The 21,255-nt window shown below is 32.4% G+C and overlaps 1 protein-coding gene across 1 annotated transcript in view; it reads right to left on the reverse strand.

Moving 5' to 3' along the window:
- LOC125071780 overlaps positions 1–21,255 on the reverse strand; it is a 35,795-nt gene that overhangs the window by 7,151 nt on the left and 7,389 nt on the right. The window contains exons 2-4 of the mRNA XM_047682148.1: positions 6,267–6,342; positions 1,855–2,055; positions 150–1,552 (exon numbers count right to left, since the gene is read on the reverse strand). Coding sequence (XP_047538104.1) covers positions 150–1,552; positions 1,855–2,055 — 1,604 coding nt within the window. The 5' untranslated portion in view covers positions 6,267–6,342. The remainder of the gene's footprint in view (positions 1–149; positions 1,553–1,854; positions 2,056–6,266; positions 6,343–21,255) is intronic.

A 21,255-nucleotide genomic window follows, 5' to 3' on the forward strand; every position in this document is an offset into this window, starting at 1 on the left:
TCGAAACACTCCGCTAAGCATGGTCTATTCGATCTCGTTAACGTTGCTATTTCTGTTCTTTGATTTGTCAAGTGTGACGAAAGTGTTAATTGATGCAAGTACTTGAAAGTGTTCATTGTGTTTATTTTAAGGTGCTGAAATCAACTTACCTTTGTCCGATAGACTTATAACGAGTTAGTCCTCCAGCGTTTAAGAAACTCCCAGATCTAGGAATGGCCACTTTAGTTAGAATATCCCCAGATTCACTAAGAGATTTTCTTCCGCTTTGACTACGTCTCAAAGGCTCTCTAGGAAGATCAGTTTGTGCTTGTGTCGGAGGCTTAGAAGGTACAGGAGGAGGCAAATTCGGTGGTCTCTGTATGCTCTTTCGCCTCTCTAACTCTCGAAATAATTCAATTTTTTCTGATATTTTGCTTCTGACTGAAGATTCAGTACTACTTTGCAAATTTTGACACGATTGAACTGACGTGAGATTAAGAGAATCTTTTGGAACAGAGTGCTTAGATCCTTGAGATTCACTACTAGTGTCATTTTGTCTTATTAAGTCTAGTTTAGCTTTTACTTCCTCGACGGTGATTCGATGAGAACCAAAAGGTGGCAAGGTTGGTATTGAAAAACGAGGTATATCTTCATTAACATTTTTAGTTCTCTCTAATTTTGATTTCTCACAAAATGATTCGCTTGCTGAAAAACCATCAGCTCGATCACTATCACCGCTCAACGAGGAAGTACTATGCTTTTTACGAGGTGGTCGAATAGGGATATCATTCCCTTGCAAGCTACTCGTAATACTCATACAACTCACTCCATTCCTATTTCTCAACTTTTTGTTATTTGCGTGACCCTGCCGACTCATATGTGACATAAGCGATTTGTATAGCGTGGCCGCTATTACAATAGCGTCCTCAGTCGTCTGACATACAAACCCATGACACTCCAATTGTTTTGCAACGCCTATTTTCCTCATCACAACAGCGAAAAGAGGTGAATGCGAATTTTCGTTGTGGGAGAGGATATATTTCTTTTCAGAAGAATCTAACGATTTGAATAGTGCGTGTCGATCGATATTATCGGGATCAGTGATTAATGGAACAAATGCATAACTTAATTCGTTCTTATCATTGTCTGATGATTGAACTAGAAATTTTACTGCTGACCAAACTGCTATTGTAGGAAAAGGATTCAATTGTTCTAAATCTCCCTTTTCTCCTTTGTATCTAACTTTTAAACCACTTTTAGAGATTTCCAATTTACCGGTAAAGTTGTTCTTGTGGCGATGATTACTTTTGAAGGCGAAATATAAATCTCTGAGAGGATCTTGCAGTCCTGAAAGACTTGTTACTTTACTCTGTAAAGGTGTCGATCCCAGATAATGTACACTGAATACGTGCACACCTATACTCTCAGCATTCTGTCTGGACTCCCCCGCCATATCCGCAAACATTCTCTCTATTCGATCTTGAACAGTGTTATTGATCTTCTTGATCTTATTTTGACAGTAGGTGTTATCATCTTCTAGTATAGTTGTTTTACCGTCTTGGATTAGACTGGCCTGTAAAACAAAAAGGAGAAGTTTAAAATGTGATATGGCTATTTAGATCTTAATGCATAGAAATAAGTATCAATATCAAATATATGCAACAAATTCAAAACCCTTGCAAGAGTAACATACCAACCCTTTTACGGAAGCGTGCACTTGGGGTTATAGTTAAAAAGAAAGTGAACGTGCATGGAAAGTTTATATAATACATAAAATATATATACGTATATATTGCAGAGTCGGTAAGAAATTTACAAGTAAATACCATATCCAAACAATTAGTTCCGTAAGATAGCTAATGGAATATTAATAACCTTGCTATCTTTCCGTCCGGTTTCCGACGTGGTCGTATACTGCGGGATACTGCTGATGGAACGAGTGTCGTCGAACAGCGCATCAATCTTCTGCTTGTAGAGCGACAGGGAGGAGACGCTCGGCGCTCGCGGGCGGTGGTCATCGTGAGCGCCGAGGTGGAAGCCGCCAGCAGACGCGCTTTCGTTATCGCACGTCACCATCTGTTTGAAAGCAACTTTTTTCGTTGATTTAAGTTATCAATACAGTTAATGTTATATCAAAATCAAAATATACTTTATTCAAATAGGCTTTTACGAGCACTTTTGAATCGTCATTTAACAAACTATATTAACCGAAGCTACCACCGGTACGGAAAGCAGATTCTACTGAAAATAACCGGCAAGGAAGGCACTAGTTACTCTTTTTCAACATTTCACAAAAATACAAAGTCATGTTATCTAGAATAAGCTTCAGAATGTGTGTGTGTGTGTGTGACTTGTGACGCCACAAATAAAAAACTTTTGTATTATAAAAAAACTGTTATTGTTGTAGAATTTTAAAAGTTTTTTTTTTTTTTAAATTTATTATTTAGTATAAGACATAACATAGCATAACATTTATTGCTTGGATTTAGTCATAATATGTACATCAAGTACATTACAAGCATGATAATATTCAGGTATATGGAACTGTTATTTCTAAATAAAATTATTATGACAATTGTTCCAAAATAAAAGTTATTTTTAACAATTAAAGTAATTTACCGAGTAACGTGTAATATTATAATACATCACATTACCCTTGCCGGTAATAAAAGTGAAACTCATTTAAAAAGACATTACGTAACGGCACTGTACAAAAATCTTGCGGTTACGGCATTTACGTAAAATTCATAAAATTTCGTTAAATGTATATTAAATCTATCTATTTCAAATACAACTGAAATAGTATAATATTGTAACCAAGGGTGGTGCACCAAGAACAGGTATTGAAGCTGAAAGGGTTGTTTAGAATGTCATGGTGTGCCAATGTTTATGAGCGGTGGTGACCATCGACATGACCATGATTAGTTAGCCATTTGCCAGTCTACTTACTTATTTGAAATAAAATAAAAATGTTAAATTGAATATAAATTATATCTAAATTAAGCATTGTATTGTTTCAAAGACAACGCGGCTTTATCTCTGAGACTACCGACTTAATTTATTTAAAAATTAATACATTATCTATATACAGCTTTACTACAAGGCTTGGAGATAAATGTAAAAGTAAATCCTATGTGAAAATATACCTTCAAAAGTAAATAATTAGTTTCAGCGTAAAACATCTAAATCAATTATTCTTCAGTATGAAACTGACTGCTTTGTACTATTAATAGAGTTTGAAATTTCTTCTAAGATTTTTTTTTTCTAAACCATTAATGATTAATTAACTTAATTTACTAGAATCCGACCAAAATATTTTATACCAATTTTAAGTGTTTTGAATTTTTTTTTTTTTCTAAATTTTTACTCAAATTAAAAGGAGTTAAATTTATCTGATCTTATATAAGTATGTCGTATTCCAACAAGTCGATTAAACTGTTTCGTATAAATTAGCCCTACACGATGTACTCGACAATCGTTGGATTGTCGTGTATACTGAATCGCCTTCGTTTTATTACACAAATTATATATAAGTCAGTTCCTAAACACGCTTTATTATTTGTTTTTTTTTTCATTGTAACGGTTAGGGGGGTAAATGAACCGAATTATGTTAAGTGATCACCACGGCCCATAGACATTCGCGCTGTAAGAAATATTAACCATTCCTTAAATTGTGTCCCTTGTACATGTACTCTTCAAACCGGAACACAACAATCTTAACCTACTTGGTACCTATCCAGACGGGCTTACACAAAACCCTACCTACAAGTACATTGTATTTAAAATACCAAATGACTTATCTAGTAAGTCCTTTGAACTTAGTTGAATTCGAAACAATATATTTATGGTAATGTGTAGCATTGTTGCTAATGATGCGTATAAGTCGGTGGTCACGAAGAATGCAAGCCTGCACACCACATGCACGCTATTGCATACGTACAAAAACGTTAACTCATACCAACTTCCTACTGTTATAAAATACTTCCCTTTTCATGGTAATATACAACCTCTTAGGTTTAGTAGCTTGCTTATGAGACTGAACATCCTAACGTTTAAGATTCGAATCCCATGTTGGAAAAATAAATATTGGAATATCCTACCAAAAATTTCTCAGTGTAACTGAGTTTTGTTTTGATGCCATAGATAGTACGAAAATCAGTTGGAACTGCCATCACTCTCTGTAGCTCCGGTCGTATCGTATTGTTGTTCCATCGGAATTTGGGAATGAGAGACCACATAACTGTGTTTGCCAATACCAGTGGGCACTTACGTCTCTATACTTGCAGCTCTGTTCGCTAGTCTGTATGGATAATGGCTGCCGTGACTAAAATCGGTTAATAGAATATTGACATAAGTCATAATGTCAAGCAATAAGTATATTGTCGTGATTGTTACAAGTTGAACAACTTGTATACTTAAAAGAAACATACACAGTAAATAAATGGTTTTATTTACTAAGTATGTTACTTATATGGTGTGTATTTTAGTACTTTATCAAGTAACTACATTTATTTTTATCTATCTTATTTACTATTGATATATTAATGCATTTTTTTAAATAAACATCAATTACACTGAGGATTTATTTTTATTTTTGTAAGGTAAAAGTTGACCGAAGAACTAATGGTCTACCTAATGGATAGTGTTCACCACCGTCCATAGACAACTATCAGAATCAAGATCAAGCTGTTATGTACCCTGTGAAATTACAACACAATTACATTTAAAAACAGCTTTTGTACAAATTATGACCGTACGGAATGTTGGCAAGTGTGCTCGCAGCGTTTCCCCGTTGAACAGCACTTCCGATTTTCTGCCTTCCTGTCACCAGTGAATGCAGGAAGGCAGAAGAGGTTTTATGTTTTTTTTTTTTTAAATTGCAATATTATTATAATTATTGGTAACAAATATATTATTTGAAAATATTATCGACTATTAAGTTTATTTATTTACAATAAAATCGACTTGGTTATATCAAGCGTTGGAATATATAAAAAGTATAAATGTTCCAATGAAACAAATATTTGTATGAATTATCAACCTATTGTATAAGAACGCCTTATAATATTCTTTCATACAGATCTTATTGAAGGAGTTATGCAATATATAATATTTTTACATAAATAGATTATACAATATACAGTTTTATTTCCTGGGACACAAAGTTTATTTATTTTGTTAAATATTTATCGTTTACGGTTTTATATCAGATAGGTAATCAAACTAGCCAACTGTTGGTAAGTGGTCACCACCGCGAAAATATTAATTCCTCATATCACCAATACGACCTTGGCAATTAAGAAGTTATGTGCCTTGTGTCTCTAGTCACAGTTACTCGCTCTCGGAACCGGAACCTAACAATGCTAAGTATTGCTGTTTATGTATAGTATATAGTAGATATATACCTATAATGAGTGAGTAGTACGTACCCAGACAGACAAAGCCCTGTCAAGTGTATGGCAGCTAATAAGTAAAATATAAAACCTTTTTTATAAAACTAGCTGTGCGCGCGACTTCGTGCGCGTTGTTTGAATTTAAGTTATTTGGATATTGTAGCGTGATTTTATTTTTATTCTTTATATAATTCTATAATAAAAGTAGTCTAAGTTACTCCTACTAGTTATTAAATCCGCTATCTGCCAGTGAAAGTCCCGTTGAAATCGGTTCAGCCGTTCCAGAGATTAGCCGGAACAAACAGACAGACAGACAAAAAATGTAAAAAAATGTCATTTTGGTATATGCATCATGTATACATACATATGTAAAAATAGGTTATTTTAATATTACAAACAGACACTCCAATTTTATTATATGTATAGATTATAAACACATATATGGCCTTCTGTATTGTATCTTCATGGATTCCAATTTATGATATGATATTGTTTGATACAATTACATCAAATACATAACCTTATTATTAAAATTGTAGCTAGCTGTGCCCGTGGACACGTGCATGTTTCTATCTCCATTATGAGTACGTAACCATGTGCATCTTATAAACTAAATACCCACCCACCGTTTAGATAACATTTATGATAACTGCCTGCTTGTCTTACTAAAAGTATCTTACTAATATAAATGTAAAAGTTTTTATATTTATTACAACATAAAGTCCAAATAAAATTTGAGTTATCTGTATTCACTCGAAATATAATCGGATCGTTATTTAAAATTATTTTACTTTTTAAACAGCACTTCATATGATCAGCAAAGCGGCCTAAGTTCACTCAGCAAAGCGGATTGGTAGTACCAAATTACATACAGTTGTAATAGATAGCTTTTACCTCTTTAATCGACTGTGGGCCCCCGGCCCAGTAATCGTTAGCATATTGATGCACTCCCGCCTGCTATATCGAGCAACTGTAACAAATAATTAAATATTAATATTATGTAACTTATAACGTCTTATATTTTCAAATATTACATACACTACTACTAGTTGAACTCAGAACAATAGTCGAATTCAGTCCGTGAGAAAAATGTTTCGAGAACTTGTTTACATTAAATTTTTCACTTCAAATGATAAAAAAGTTGACTCCGACCATCCTTGAGGTTCAAGCTTGTTTCAAATTAAATATTCAATATAGCTTTCCCGAGGCTGGAACCTGGAATCTTCAGATAACATTTTTACATTAGGAATACCCGATTGATTTACCTTAACGGAACCAGTGATTGAAGATTATGAAATTTGGAACAAAACTGATATCATGTCGGGGAATTTACCAAGGCACTCTTTAAATTAAGAAAATCAGTATTCGTGCAACGGCGCCATGAAATTGGTTTAAAGTTAAACATTGAACTGACTAGTTTATTTTATTATTTTTAATTACTTGTGTTTGTTTTAACTTTCCATTTAATTCGTGGAACTTATAAACGACAAATAAATGTGAATGACCCGAGAATGCTATTACTATTTTCTAACATAATCAGCATTGCTAATGCTCTCGTGATTTCTGTTACTGTCGGTTGAGTCAATCAATTTCATAACAATCACATATTTATCGATCGTGTTAACTTACATTGAAGTTGGAAATACAAGACATTAATTCACTTTTAAAATACTTTCATCATTACATGAACTATATATATACAGCCTCATTTGTCCCGTGGCCTCCTAGAGGCAGATTCCATAGTATTAGTTACACACATGAATGTTGTTATGGGGTAATGCAGCATATATTGAAATAGTCTTTATCCTTCAAAAAAGAGCTATCCGAACTATTTACTATATTAGCCCTAGGACATTATAACGCGAATAATTTAAAGAAATAGGTGTATTAACGGCTGCTTCACGATATATTTATATAATGTTTATACAGAAGAATATACGAAAGTATTCTATAAAAGCATAACATACATACATACTATTAATACAAGAAATAATAATAAACTTGTAACCCCTACTTTCCGTTTGCATACGGAAAAGATAACGTTTTTAGGCAATGGTATACGCATATATAATAAGATACCGGGAAATGTAACTAATTTACCATTTACAAAATTTAAAAAGTTTGTTAAGTCTAAATTAATAAATAAGTCTTATTATTCATTAAAAGAGTACTTTTTAGAAAAAAACGCAGACTTTAGGCTCGCGTTCCATCACAGGACACTAATTATTGTAAAAAACAGCATTGTAAATCGGTTTATTTGAAAAGAGCAACTATGCGTGTTTCTTGCCGTTTCTTCTCGCTGGAGGCTGCTTTCCGAAACCGTGGTAGTATTTTAATATTAACGATTCAAAAACGCTTCGTTGTGAAGTTTACTTGAATAAAATTGATTTGATTTGATTTGCTTTGAAACCCCTGAGTTAATTAAAGGGCGATGACAAAGTTATTGGGGTTTTTCTGTCGAGAAATTATATGTAGCAGCTCAAAGTCTGGAATTTAACAGTTTGTAATAATAAACGAGCTATGGGTTTACCTGTATCCCAGATATTAACAATATGCGTATATATTTGAAAAAGGCAAGTAAAGTCAACTCTTTCCAGTCGCATCGGATTAGAGAGTGAGGATAGTGCACCTGTCATATGTTTGCGCATACATATGTGCTCTATAATAAGTCCCCCTTCATTGACTAGTATTTCTAGATGAGTTTAAAAATTGAAGAAGAAAATCAACATGTATTATATAAAAGTATATATATACTTTGGGGTCCGCGACGTAGCGGATAAACTCCAAGAGCGTCGTCTGAGGTAGTATGGCCAAGTCGCGCGTCGACCTAAGGACTGTGCCGGGAGAAAGTGCCTTGAACTAGGCCTCCCGGGTGCCAAAGGAAGCGATGACTGGATTTCATGAAGCAGGACATGAGAACCAATGGACTCACACAGAATGACGCTAAAGACCGCGCTAAAGACGCTAAAGAATGTGGAGTAGACTTAGTCATTAGGCACACATTAAATGCCAGGCAGAAGTATATATATATATATATATATATATATATATATATATATATATATATATATATATATATATAATTAATCAACAAAAATGACTATATTATATATAAACCTGCAATATATTCAGGTCTCGTTTTTTTTAAATCATCAAAACAGGATTAATAACATTTAATTTTCTTTGAAAAACAGATCTGTATAAAACAGTTAAAATATACGACAAAATTATATTTATCGCTCCTTATTCCGTTAATTTGATATAATTTTAATACGCTTGGAACATTTAATTGAGTATTTTAAGTAATTAAGTAGTTGACATCCTTAAAAATCATAAAATTATTTATAAACATACATATATCAATCAGGTTTTCATGGGCTTTTAATATCGTTAATATTTAATGATACTAACATTGTGAACGAAAACGAGACTCGTGTTATACCGTATATACTATATAACACGTTTTTTGAAAATGTCTCGTTCTACTTATGACTTTATTATTTTAAAGTAATTTACTCGTATTTAATGATACAGGAAAAATGATGGCTGAATTAGTTGAATCTGTGTTCTTAAAAAAAAAAAAAACATTTATATGCAATAACGCAACGCAATAAAAATAAACTGAAATATTGATTGATTGATTATTTTATAATATATAATTATACAATGAAAACAGTGCAAAAAAAATACTTGGTGTTGTCTTTAAAAGATTCAGTCATTTTACAGTTTAACACTGTAGATATACTAAGTAACCTTTTGATAACTGTCTTAAGTATAATAAGCATAAGTTGTATTAACAATAATATTTGGACGCCTTTTTTAGATCTTATGGCATTAATTGAAATACATAACTACGGTTAATAACGCACCTGTTTTGCTTTTATTATAAAAAATATTACTTTAATAATTCGATCCAAAGTTTACAGAGGAATGACTACGTTATTTATTTATTTCTTGTTTATTTTGCGAAAGGAATGATTAAAAATATGATTAAATGATTAAATTTTTTGCCATTTCCAACACCGTACCCAGGTCTATAATTTAAATGATTTCCTTATATTTAATGTTTGGTATTGAAAAACTTGTGTAAACAATATTTTAACAACGAGTAATGATAACGGATTACTTCTTCGTGAACGGTATTTACTATTTATTAATGGTTATTTGGCTGTTTACACAATACAGTTGAATGCCCGGTATTAACCGTTCGTATACTGCGTACAACGAGGGTAAACTTGAAATAAAGTTCCAACATATTGGAAGATTATCTTACATTCGAATCGTAACGGGAACTTTTAAGTCATATATTGCAATTTACGGATTATTAACATCCTGACCGAATATCGACCAAGTTAACCATACGAAGCGAAGAATAGGCTAGACGGGACTTGGGAGACAAGATACACCAACCAAAGGTTACAAATCGAAAACAGGCTATAGATTCCCTAACTATCATGGTCCGTTGCAATCGTACAGCATAACGTGCTTTTCTAGATAGGGCTGTAAATGTCAGTAGTCATAGCAACTAGCTGCTGCGATCCAAGCACATAAAAAGTTTTTATCAAGAACACCTGTGTGTGTTTATATTTAGACAGCATCATTGCACGCATCAGCAAACACTGTTCTGAAGTAAAATTGATGGGTATGAATTAATTATTATTGCTACTTTATTTTGTGATTATTATTTATGATAAATAATAGAATATTAAAATTTGCAAATCATTTTCAAATTTAATTATACATATGTAAATACATTAAGACTTTAAGCTCAATTATCTAATAGAAATATTTATATTAGGTAATGATTGCAATCATATTGTACTAATTCTATTATCTTGATTCAATTACAAACATAACGTACGTACTACGTACGTCGAGCCATCTGTTCGATCGTAACAGAACTGACCAAGTTTTATCTCGTCGAATTCAATCAAAAGATTGCTTTGGATATTATAACGGTCGAGACCGCAAGCACACGTAGTCTGTTACCCTCATAGCGTACAGTTACAGATGTACCCTACTTCGAGAGATTCATATCGCAAATTTATTAAGTTTCACTGTCGCTCAGTTATAGTTATTAAGCTAGCGAAATACCCGTGAAACGAAACGTTAGACGTGATTATTTCATTAGAGCAATCTTTTTTTTAATAATTTTTTAATTCCCGGATTATTAATATGCTGAAATATTTTATAAAATTTAATATAATAGTAAGTCTGAAACTGTCACTTTGTAATTATTACAGTCATGCTTACCAGGGTATATATAATAAGCTAACCACTACACTATCGACGCAATACTAGTTTCGTGTGTGATAATGTGAATCTTTTATTACAATTAAAAATTACGTAATGTGCTGATTTTAAATAAAAATCGATACATTTTCTTCCGCAATAATTAACCTTTTTGCTAATTGTTTATTGTATTGTCGATAGTTAAACTAAAATATTTACGCATTACATACATCTAAAAACAGGTCAAGTGATCGATTTAAATATTAATATTTATATCGATTATCGATTGACTTTAATGATTTTTACATTTTTAAAATTACAATTGTTATGTTTTTATAAAGGTCACAAGCCAAGTATATATATATATATGAAGATAATGTACCAAATTATTCCGCATAGACTATCAACTTTCCCTGATATGCACTTAGAGATAATATCGTCTTATATTGATGCACTATTTTTATTATTAAAAAAAAACACACAGAGGTGTACTTGTAATGAGCATACTTATTTCGAGCACGCTTCATCTACAAGTTTAAAAATAAGTAACTTGCTCGCAAATTACTTGCTTTGTGCAAGCCCATCTGGGTCTGGGACACAGGGGACATAACATCTTACTAATGTTGGTGGCGCATTAGCGATGTAAGAAATGGCTAATATTTCTTACAGCGTTATTGTCTATGGGCAAACTATAGTTCACTGCTTGGATGCTTGTCAAAAGGAGCCACTCAGTATTAAATATATTCTGCAAATAAACAAATTGTTCGAAAAATAAATATGCCGCTTGCTCGCTACTGTACGGCTTACATAAAGTTAAACATTTCTAATTTATAATTTCTTAACGGCTATTAAAATATAGTTCAATTACAAAGTGCACACATGACTCTATTGTTTATTGTTTACTATCGAGGAAGACGTACAGCTATCATACAATAAATAATTAAAAGATTTATAAGATACAAAAACCAGTCAAGTTTCCACATCATCACAAAAGCATGCAGAACTCTAAACTCTGCTGTCCGTTTTCTATTTTATTTTCTAGCTCACTTGACTAAATGTTTACGCAATACCTGACACTTATAATATTCTTTACATAACGTGTGAAACTTATAGCGTATTTTTACTCAATTACCTAAAATAAGCAACGTTATCTTATGTCGTATAAAATTAACTTCCTCTTACAACTAACAGATCTTGAAGACACTTTAAGATAATCGTTGCTGTTATTTTAATAACTAGTATTTATATTAATGTTTATTATGCGCAATTAAAAACGCAATCATGTGTTTTGCCTTATTGCTTCACTTTTAAACGGATATATATTAGTTAATGCATCATTAACCATATAAACTAACGCTGGTGTGTGCAATTTTCCTATATAAACTATTATAGCGTGTAAAAGGAGTAGGAAGGAGTAGGAACAGTTCGAAAATGTCCAACTGTTGGGCTCATATTTTCCTTTTGAGGTTTCGGGCTAATTCTACCTCACTACTCCATTGCGGGTCGTTAGATATGCATATGACTGTCTTCCAAAACATGCAGCTCACGATGGTATCTTTGACAGTGTAGGAAAAATAAATTGTAAATTTTATGTTTCTAAGTCAATACTCGCGTTCCGTAAATTGATTTGGTCACTCTTTTTAAATATAAATATAGCAATAAAAATACTTTACTTTCATTTGTTTTTTCAGTCTGTTATAAGTTAAGAGGTCTTCATAATCGTTTCTTTAGAGATGTTTAATATTTAATCGATTTTATCTACAAATAATTCCAACAACGGTTTCGTTTACTTTTTTAAATTTTAATAGTCAGGCAGCGCTTTCTTGAAGCGCTCCCTGACTGGCATTTTTTATACAATAGTATAATAAGCCTTTATCTAAAAACCAGCTTTTAGGAGTATATCGAATTGATATCTAATATATTTGACAGCACACCAGACGGTTATGTATTAGTAGGGTTAATACCGAATAACTTTTTTGTAATAATTAGTATTTATTGAATAAACATGTCATCATCACTTATATAAACTTATGTGTTTGTATAAACTGATATATCAATATATATTTGTGATATATATTCTGTCGCAGGCAAATAGTTACGATGTGAAAACCTTTTAAAAAGATCTGTTTCAATTATAGGCGCTATATTATAAATATTTAGCATTTGATCAAATAATTATGTTTCAGCCTAAACTATCAACATAAATATTAATTTACATGAGAGTCCCTATTCCCTATCCTAGTCATTGAGGCCGCTGGTTGAACGGCGCCCTTTAATAAAGTGTCTAGACCGCGACATATATTTAATAGTGTCAAATATCTTATACGATTGATGAATGTTTAGAAGCGATCTACGACACAAGGCGCAGACAGTCCGAAAATCACTTGACATGAACAAGCGAATAATAACGAGTTTTCTCGTACATCGCTACAGGTTCTACTAGCTTTCACTAGTAGGCTGTGATTTTCAAATTTATATTATACCGACCTTGATAGTTGTTTGACGTCTATTTTTTGATGTACAATGATTTGCGTATTTTATTTGTAATGGTTTTATTATTTGCTACTGTGGCACATTATCATCGACTTTATCTAAAACGCTTGTCGAATTTAAAACTGTGACCCCAAAAATTAGAGCTATGTGTTAAAATGTACCAGTTAGATTTATGTTGCCTCGTTGGCCTAATAGCTATTCTAATAGTTAGATAAAGGTCTAAGTTCAAAGCCCAGGTGGCCGTAGTAAAAGTTAACGGACTTTCTTTCCAGGAATTCTCAGTTGCATAACAAATGATTCAGCCGATGGTAAATGGTCACCACCGCCTATAGATATAGGCATAAAAAAATACTATCACCTACATCGCTGATGCGTCACCAACATTGGGAATGATGATGTACGTGTAATAACACTCGCTAAGTCACCCTTTAAAGCGATACACAACAATATACAATATAACTGTTTGACGGAATGTAATGATCTCCCGCGCGGTTAACCAGCTAAATTCTGTAGTCAGAATCGGTCAGGAGAATAGCGCATTCTTCCTACACAAATCAAATACAAAACAGCGTCTTAGTCAGATATTCAGGTTTTCATTTACAGTACAGTGTTATCTCGCTTCTAAATAATTAGGTAATAATTTTTTTTTTAAATTAATCTGACACACAAAACTCATTGGCACAATGAATAAAAAAAGTCTTAGTGATAATAAAATATAAACAATAAAAACATAAAATAGGAAGAATTTCGTATTCCGTAGGTCTAATCAATTATATTACAATCAAGAAAAACTTTTTTTCTCTGTTTGTGAAATATTTGTAATTTTCTGTAATAATTTACCTCATATAAAACAAGTTCTATTGATGTGTATGATCTTACGCTGCTTAGATCTAGGCTTAGACCCATTAAAATACCCGTATGTTGATATCTGTCATTAATTTCTTGTGAACGTAGACTTTTCATGGTGAGTTCATCGGAGAACTTGAGCTTATTATTCGCCGTTTGACGTATTGACGAGCTTTCTCCTAGAACATTAACTGTCAAGAAAATTTATATTGAAAACATATTAATTTATAACATAGAATTTAATTGAATTTTAATATTTTTGACATTGATTGATTTTAAAGGAAATTTCTCTAGAAAACCATTTGTACGTAGAATTAATTTCATATTGATAAATCTCTACAATGAAAATAGTCACATTTTATAAAGTAAATTTTTATTTTATAACCGTTACATTCTTTTTACATTACATCCTGGAAATTTCCCACTACCGAGCTAAGGCCTCTTCTCCTTTTGAGGAGAAGGTTTGGAGCATATTCCACCATGCTGCTCTAGTGCGGGATGGTGGATACACATGTGGCAGAATTTCCTTGAAATTCGACACATGCAGGTTTCCTCACGATGTTTTCCTTCACCGCCAAGCACGAGATGAATAATAAACACAAATTAAGAGCCGAGATGGCCCAGTGGTTAGAGCGCGTGCATCTTAACCGATGATTGCGGGTTTAAACCCAGGCAAGCACCACTTACATTTTATAACAGTTGTATTAAATTATTTCGTTAAATAAATAATGCAATTTTTAAAACTCCACCTCTAAGGGGTAAAACGGGTTATGAAATACATAATTACTTATACAATATATGATAAACAGAGTCAATAGCGCAATGGTTTACGGCCTAGCCACATAAAAATTTAATATCGTAGGATCGATCCTGACTCCTAGGGATATTGTCGTCCCCTCTCCTAACACGTGATAAGCTTAAAAAGCCCCTCCTTTTAATAGGATTATTAGTAATTCCTTAATTAATTTGGAGCATCGCTAGTATTATTTAAAAAAAACATGATAGTAAACATATAACTGTAAACAGTTATCTATATAGTACGTATATATATTGTCATAAATTATATTTAAAGCTTAGTCATATTATATATTAAAAGATAAATTTCCTTTACAATGACCGATACATGTTAAAATCTTATTGATGTCTATCTAGACAGAATGTCAAAGCTGAGAACACAATGTACACGCACATTAGTAAAGGAGTATGAACTTTCGCGAGTGTCAAGTGTTCGTAGCCATCACGCACACTAAGACAATAAAGTTGGCTAGTTTGTTTTAATTCTTTTGAACTGAGACACTCTATCAAGACATATAAATTATCTATGGTTAAATCATAATCAAAATCTTAATTAACTTTTGTCAAGTATTTATTAATAAATAAATAATATTTATTAACTTTCGGCTCTTACTTTTGAATTGTCATTTTATAAGATCACTACCTGAACCTGCGGCTAATGCCGCCGCGGATAAATCCGCGCGAAATTTATATAACACAAACTTGCAACACCCGTTTTACCCCCTTATGGGTGGAGTGTCGTAAAATCCGGATTAGTCAGAAAATCTTGGCGGATCTCTACATCCTATAGGAACCAGTTTCAAGTTTGTAGGTGTTACAGTTTCTGAGATTTCGTGATTAATCGGTTAGTGGTATTTCACTTTTATATATATAGACTTTAAATGTAAAGCTAACTAAATGAAATGCAATTTCCACATTCTACCGGGCTATCAGCTGTTTCGAATATAAATTCTAACTTAAAAACGATAAGGAACTCAGTAGTTTATCTATCAACTCATCATCCTCCTGCCCTTATCCCAATTTTACTTGAGGTCGGCGCAGCGTGTCTTCTTCTTCCATAATTCTCTGTCGGACGTCATCTCACAAGTAACATTCTTTCTAACCATATCATCTTTCACACAATCCATACATCGTTTCTTTGGTCGTCCCCTACCTCAATATCCACCTACCTCTATAACCAATACTATCCCTTCAACTAAATAACATAAATGCATTTATTAATAATAACTAATCAGTTCGATTTCGAGTCAGTCATTTAACGAAACTATGTATTGATATTATTTTAAATATTTCCTTCAAAACTAAAAGAATATTAGAAATAAAATATAACACGGTATGATACTCGTTCATAAGTCAAGTTGCTTTTTGCTGCTAATCTCGGTTCGGATGCGACACTATTATTATCACGTTCACACCTTGTCTCGTTTACAATAAATGATTAATGATCTTGCACGCAAATCGCTCTACGAAAGTAATTTAATATGCATCTTATATATAAGTTATTATTTAATACATACAAATATATAAACCATACATGTGGTAATAGTTAATGTTTTCTCTTATGTGTATTTTAATTCGTCCTCATTAGAGCCTATAAGATTATAAGAAGATTAGCGAGCAAATAAGAAATTGAACCAATGTTTAAAATACGTAAATCTTAAATGAAAATTACGGGGTTTAAACCTGGATAAGCATCTCTAAGAATGTATATGCCTAATTCATGCTCAGTGAAGTAAATATTCAGGTGGTTAAGGAAAACATTGTGAGTTAACCTGCATTTGTCGATGGATGGTCTGCTACGTGTTTAATTTGTATCTATCAGCTTGAATTCCAATAGGGTTTTCGAACCTCCTACTCAAAAGCAGTTAGCCCAGTACTTTTATAGACTATTACGAAAACGATTTTACTATTGTAAGAGATTTAATAAAGATAAATACGTATCCTCATTTCTGTAAGACAAAGTGGGCGATGAACTTTTAGGAGTATATTTCTGACTCGCCTCAACCACCCATTTCTCAATGTTTAAGACTTTCTGCAGAGCTGTATATTAATATGTTACGGTATGCAATGTATTTTATATTATTAGAGTCAGTGAATCCGAATTATTGACAAACATAACAACGTAAATCACAAGACAAGATAAATTCAAGCAGTCCTAAAAGTCCTTAAAAAGACCACTTTTTTGTATCCCTAAATTCAGAACACATCAATACAACATTCCCAAAAACCCAAAATAGAAAATACTCACTCAGACGAGCCTGAATCTTACCACCTCGCGTGAGTTATCTAAAATGCCAATATCTAGGAGCTCTCTTAGCATCAAGTGAAAAAATTGTTCGTTTCAATTCGTCCACTTTCAAAACAAACGATTTACAGAATATTTAATGAAACGCGGATGCAGCTGGTTTTTTATGGTTGATTTTTAAGGTAAAGTATAAAAAAGCAATAAATTGCCTTTCTTTTTTAAAAGATCGAGGAATCCATAGACGTAACATCATGGTATCTATAGAAATTCACCATGACCGAACCGGTTTCCTTATGCAAATTTACATAACGTTTGAATTAATATTCGTTATCGATTTTGAATATTTTATTCGAATAAGTAAAAGTGGACGATTATTTTTCACGATTATTTTAAATTGTTTTCATATACCCCAGTGAAAGTGGTGTCATTAGAGTCAGTAGACACGACATGGGTATATCAATTAAAGAGAGAAAATTGTTCCATGATGTGGCGTTCACTGTGAACTATCTCTAAACATCGCATCCATAAAACATAAGAAGACATGAATGAAAGTAGCGGCCCGTCGAATGTTTAATTTCCTCTCGAATTTAATTAGACTGTCTACTTAAACATATTTATTAATTTACATAATTTAATGTTAATCTTAATTCAAATGAATGAGACAATTTGGTTTCGTGTTTCGTGCCTAATAAATTCGTATTTATTATTATATTTATACAATTTATATATAGCACTAGCTGAACCCACTGCTTTACCTGAATGTTTTTGCTCATTTTACCGCTTTGAAGGGTGAATTAAAAAGTAGCTTATGTTCTACCCCGGGACTCAAACTATATTCATGGATCTAAGCGTTAAGAGGTAAAAGACAGAGTTACTTTCGCATTTATAATATTAGTAGAGATATGGTTTATTGAAGATTACATTATTATTATAGTGTAAGCAAAAATTTCAACTCGTTAATTTTCAACTCAGCAATGGAAACATCGTGAGGAAACCTGGTTCTGTAGGAAACTCACCCACATGTGTATCCACTAACACACATTTAAACAGTGTGAAAGAATCTTTTGAATATTAGAATATAGTCACTTAGTAAATAGAAGTAGGTGTTATATATAAAATAACTTTAATGTATTTTATTAGAACTGTTTTATCTAAAATTGTATACCAGTAACAAAAAATCTGTTTAAGAGACCTTCTATCGTCGACAAATCGACCCCCAATGCGAACACACGGGTCATTTGCACCCCCACTCTAGATTAAGTTGGGACTGATTACAGCATTATATCAAGCCAAATATGTAGGGGTTCATCGTATCTAGAAAACCTTTCTTGGAGCAAAGATTTAACCTCATGGTTATAAAGTATCCAATAGGTATTGTATTTTTCCATCTATGGTTTTAACAGGAGGAAGATTAAGCTTGAAAATGTGTGCAGACTTTGTATTACTGTTCGGATAAAATAGTTGAAAGCCGAATGTGAGATTACCTTGGTTGTAAAAGACTTTGCAAGCCCTGAGTAGATACATTCCACTCGTCTCATATTAAACAGCCACACAGCAATACTACGCACGTGGTATTAATCTGTTCCGATTTAAAGAGACTAAACCAGAGTAATTACAGGCGCTAGGGACAGAATAACCTAGATTAATGGTACGTTAGCAATAGAGATTGATTAATACACATTACAGTGTCAATGTATATGGATGGTGGTATCCACTTACCATCACGGCGCCAATTTAACTAACAAATGATCACTTTATCGCAATCGAATCGAAAAGTAATCGTTATCGTAGCGTTTTCCTATTCTTCTAATACAACGATCCAATTTCGATTCGATCGAAGTTTGATCAGAATATAATCGGGATCGTATTACAATCGATATAAATAATTAGAATATAGTAGATTAAACTCACTTTATTATAAACCAATGGCCCCCAGTTTTGACTACCTGTTTTAAGTTTAAACCATTAAGAACATATATAGATTAACGTCTTTAGCGAATAATCCTTATTTACGACTACATAACGTAACTTAGCTCATAACGGTACTGCGAGAGACAAATTGAAATTATTTTAATACTTCAATTTACTCGTAAGACAATGATAAATTATTGATATTTATTTAATATCAAAGCAATTTCGTTTCAATGTATTTAATGACTTGGCTTTCACTGGATCCTATAGTCCAAGTATAGTATGTAGGAATTTGCATTTAGACTTTAGAGTAGAATAAACTTGAGTTTTATTAACGCTAACTTAAATATGTTCTCATTGTCTTAATGATCCGTTAAGACTAAAATCGTTAGAAAGGCAGTAGAGATATTCTTTAAAAAATAATTCAAAACTCATCGCAATTACGGTCGTAAATTTTTGGCAATGATATGCGACATTGACTATTATTATTATGACATTTAAAGGATACAAGTATCACAATAGCGTGTCACTGTAAGTGAGTTCTAACCTGATTACATCATTAAATCCAATAATAATTGTTGACTAGAAATAAGAAAACTTCCCTACAGTGGAGACGCAGCTTAAGAATGAAACAAAAAATTAAAAAGGAAAGTAGGAATTTAATCTTTAAACTATTTCGACTGTAATTGAAATATATTCAACTTTCACATACCGATATACTAAGGATTAGCTCAGTGTAACATTAAAAACGAATATTATGTGAAAGTTCATCCAAACAAAATAGATTACATTGAAAGATACATATTATATTGAAACACAAAATAGTTTCTGTATTTTTTTTTTTTTTTAATAAAAGTAGTCGAATGTGATTGGTTCCATGTTGTTGCCAAGCATTAGACGTAATCTTAGATCCATCTGGTTTAAATTGATGATCGAAGTATAAAGCAGGAATATAGAAACGTGCGGAATTTCTGTTGTTCCAATGCTTAAAAATATATTGAGTTGATTGAGTATCAGATGATTGATTAAACAGTTTAATAATCATTGAATATACCTATAATCCTGATTTATGCTACGTATCACCAATTCAAACGAAAATACGTAGATGGAGAAATACAAAAATATTAGAAAACATATAATTTAAAAATGATAATAGAATTGCTTAATTTGACATGCCTATAAGATTAGCCTAGAACAACTTCGTCGCGATTTATGTATTTTTTATTTTAATACCTTTCACCTCAGAGCCTCTCTGAGTTCCTCTTATATTTGTTCTGAAGTTTTATAGCTCCGTTCAATTCTTATTAATACCTAGTTATATTATTGAGACTACTATCTTCTCGGTAAAATAAGGATCTACATAAGACAGACAGACAAAAAGTTTGGTCAATGGATACACGTCGCTGATTATCATTCCGACATATGCAGGTTTCGACATCGATGAATGATAAACACAAATTAACACATGAAAATTAAGTGCCCGGGGTTGGAATCGGAATCATCGGTCAAGGTGCACGTCTAACCACTGATCCACAGGGACAAATATTAAACAGAACATATTTATATGCAAGTTTTAATTAAGATTGTTTAAATAATATTTATATAAAACTTCAATATTTGGCTCTATTTAAGTACATAACATATTTGTCAACTTTCATTTCAGATAAAACTTGAATACATTAACATATAATTTGTATATGTATATTACTTTACATAATATATAATGATACACTGGCTCACTCTTTCAAACCGGAACATATTGTTCGACATAATTAGCCGTTTGGAGTTAATGAGTGATACTGTGAGCTTTTGGTATATAAAGATACGGTCTTGCATAAAGCAGTTAATAACAGTATTTATTTGTTCTGGAAGTAAATACCGAAATTAATACTTCCGATTTAAAGAGTATGTAAACCAGTATAACTACAGGTACCATACATCAGGTACCGTACATAACATCTTAGTATCCAAGGTTTGCGACGCATTGGCGATGTATTTAGTATTCGTCCAGTCATTATATACCTACAAAGAACAGGCCGAGAAATTCAAATGAATTGAAAAGGCTGTTTTTTGGATATGTTGTAGGAGAGGCTCAGAATAAATTAGGTCGACAATTTCGAATTAAGCTTTTCTTCCTCCTACAACACATCCAAATACCAGCCTATTCGTTTCATTTTCATTTCCAAACGTATATAATGACTGGACTATAACGTTGATAAGGCCATTTATACAGATAGTATCCACTTATCATCAACTAGCCCATTTGCCTGCCCACCCACACCTATACTTATATTGTAAATACAAAAGAAACTCCGTCTGCTCGTCTGTCTGTCTATCTGTTGCTCTTTCACGACCAAACTA

This window comes from Vanessa atalanta, chromosome 20 (genome assembly GCF_905147765.1).
Source record: "Vanessa atalanta chromosome 20, ilVanAtal1.2, whole genome shotgun sequence".
NCBI lineage: Eukaryota > Metazoa > Arthropoda > Insecta > Lepidoptera > Nymphalidae > Vanessa > Vanessa atalanta.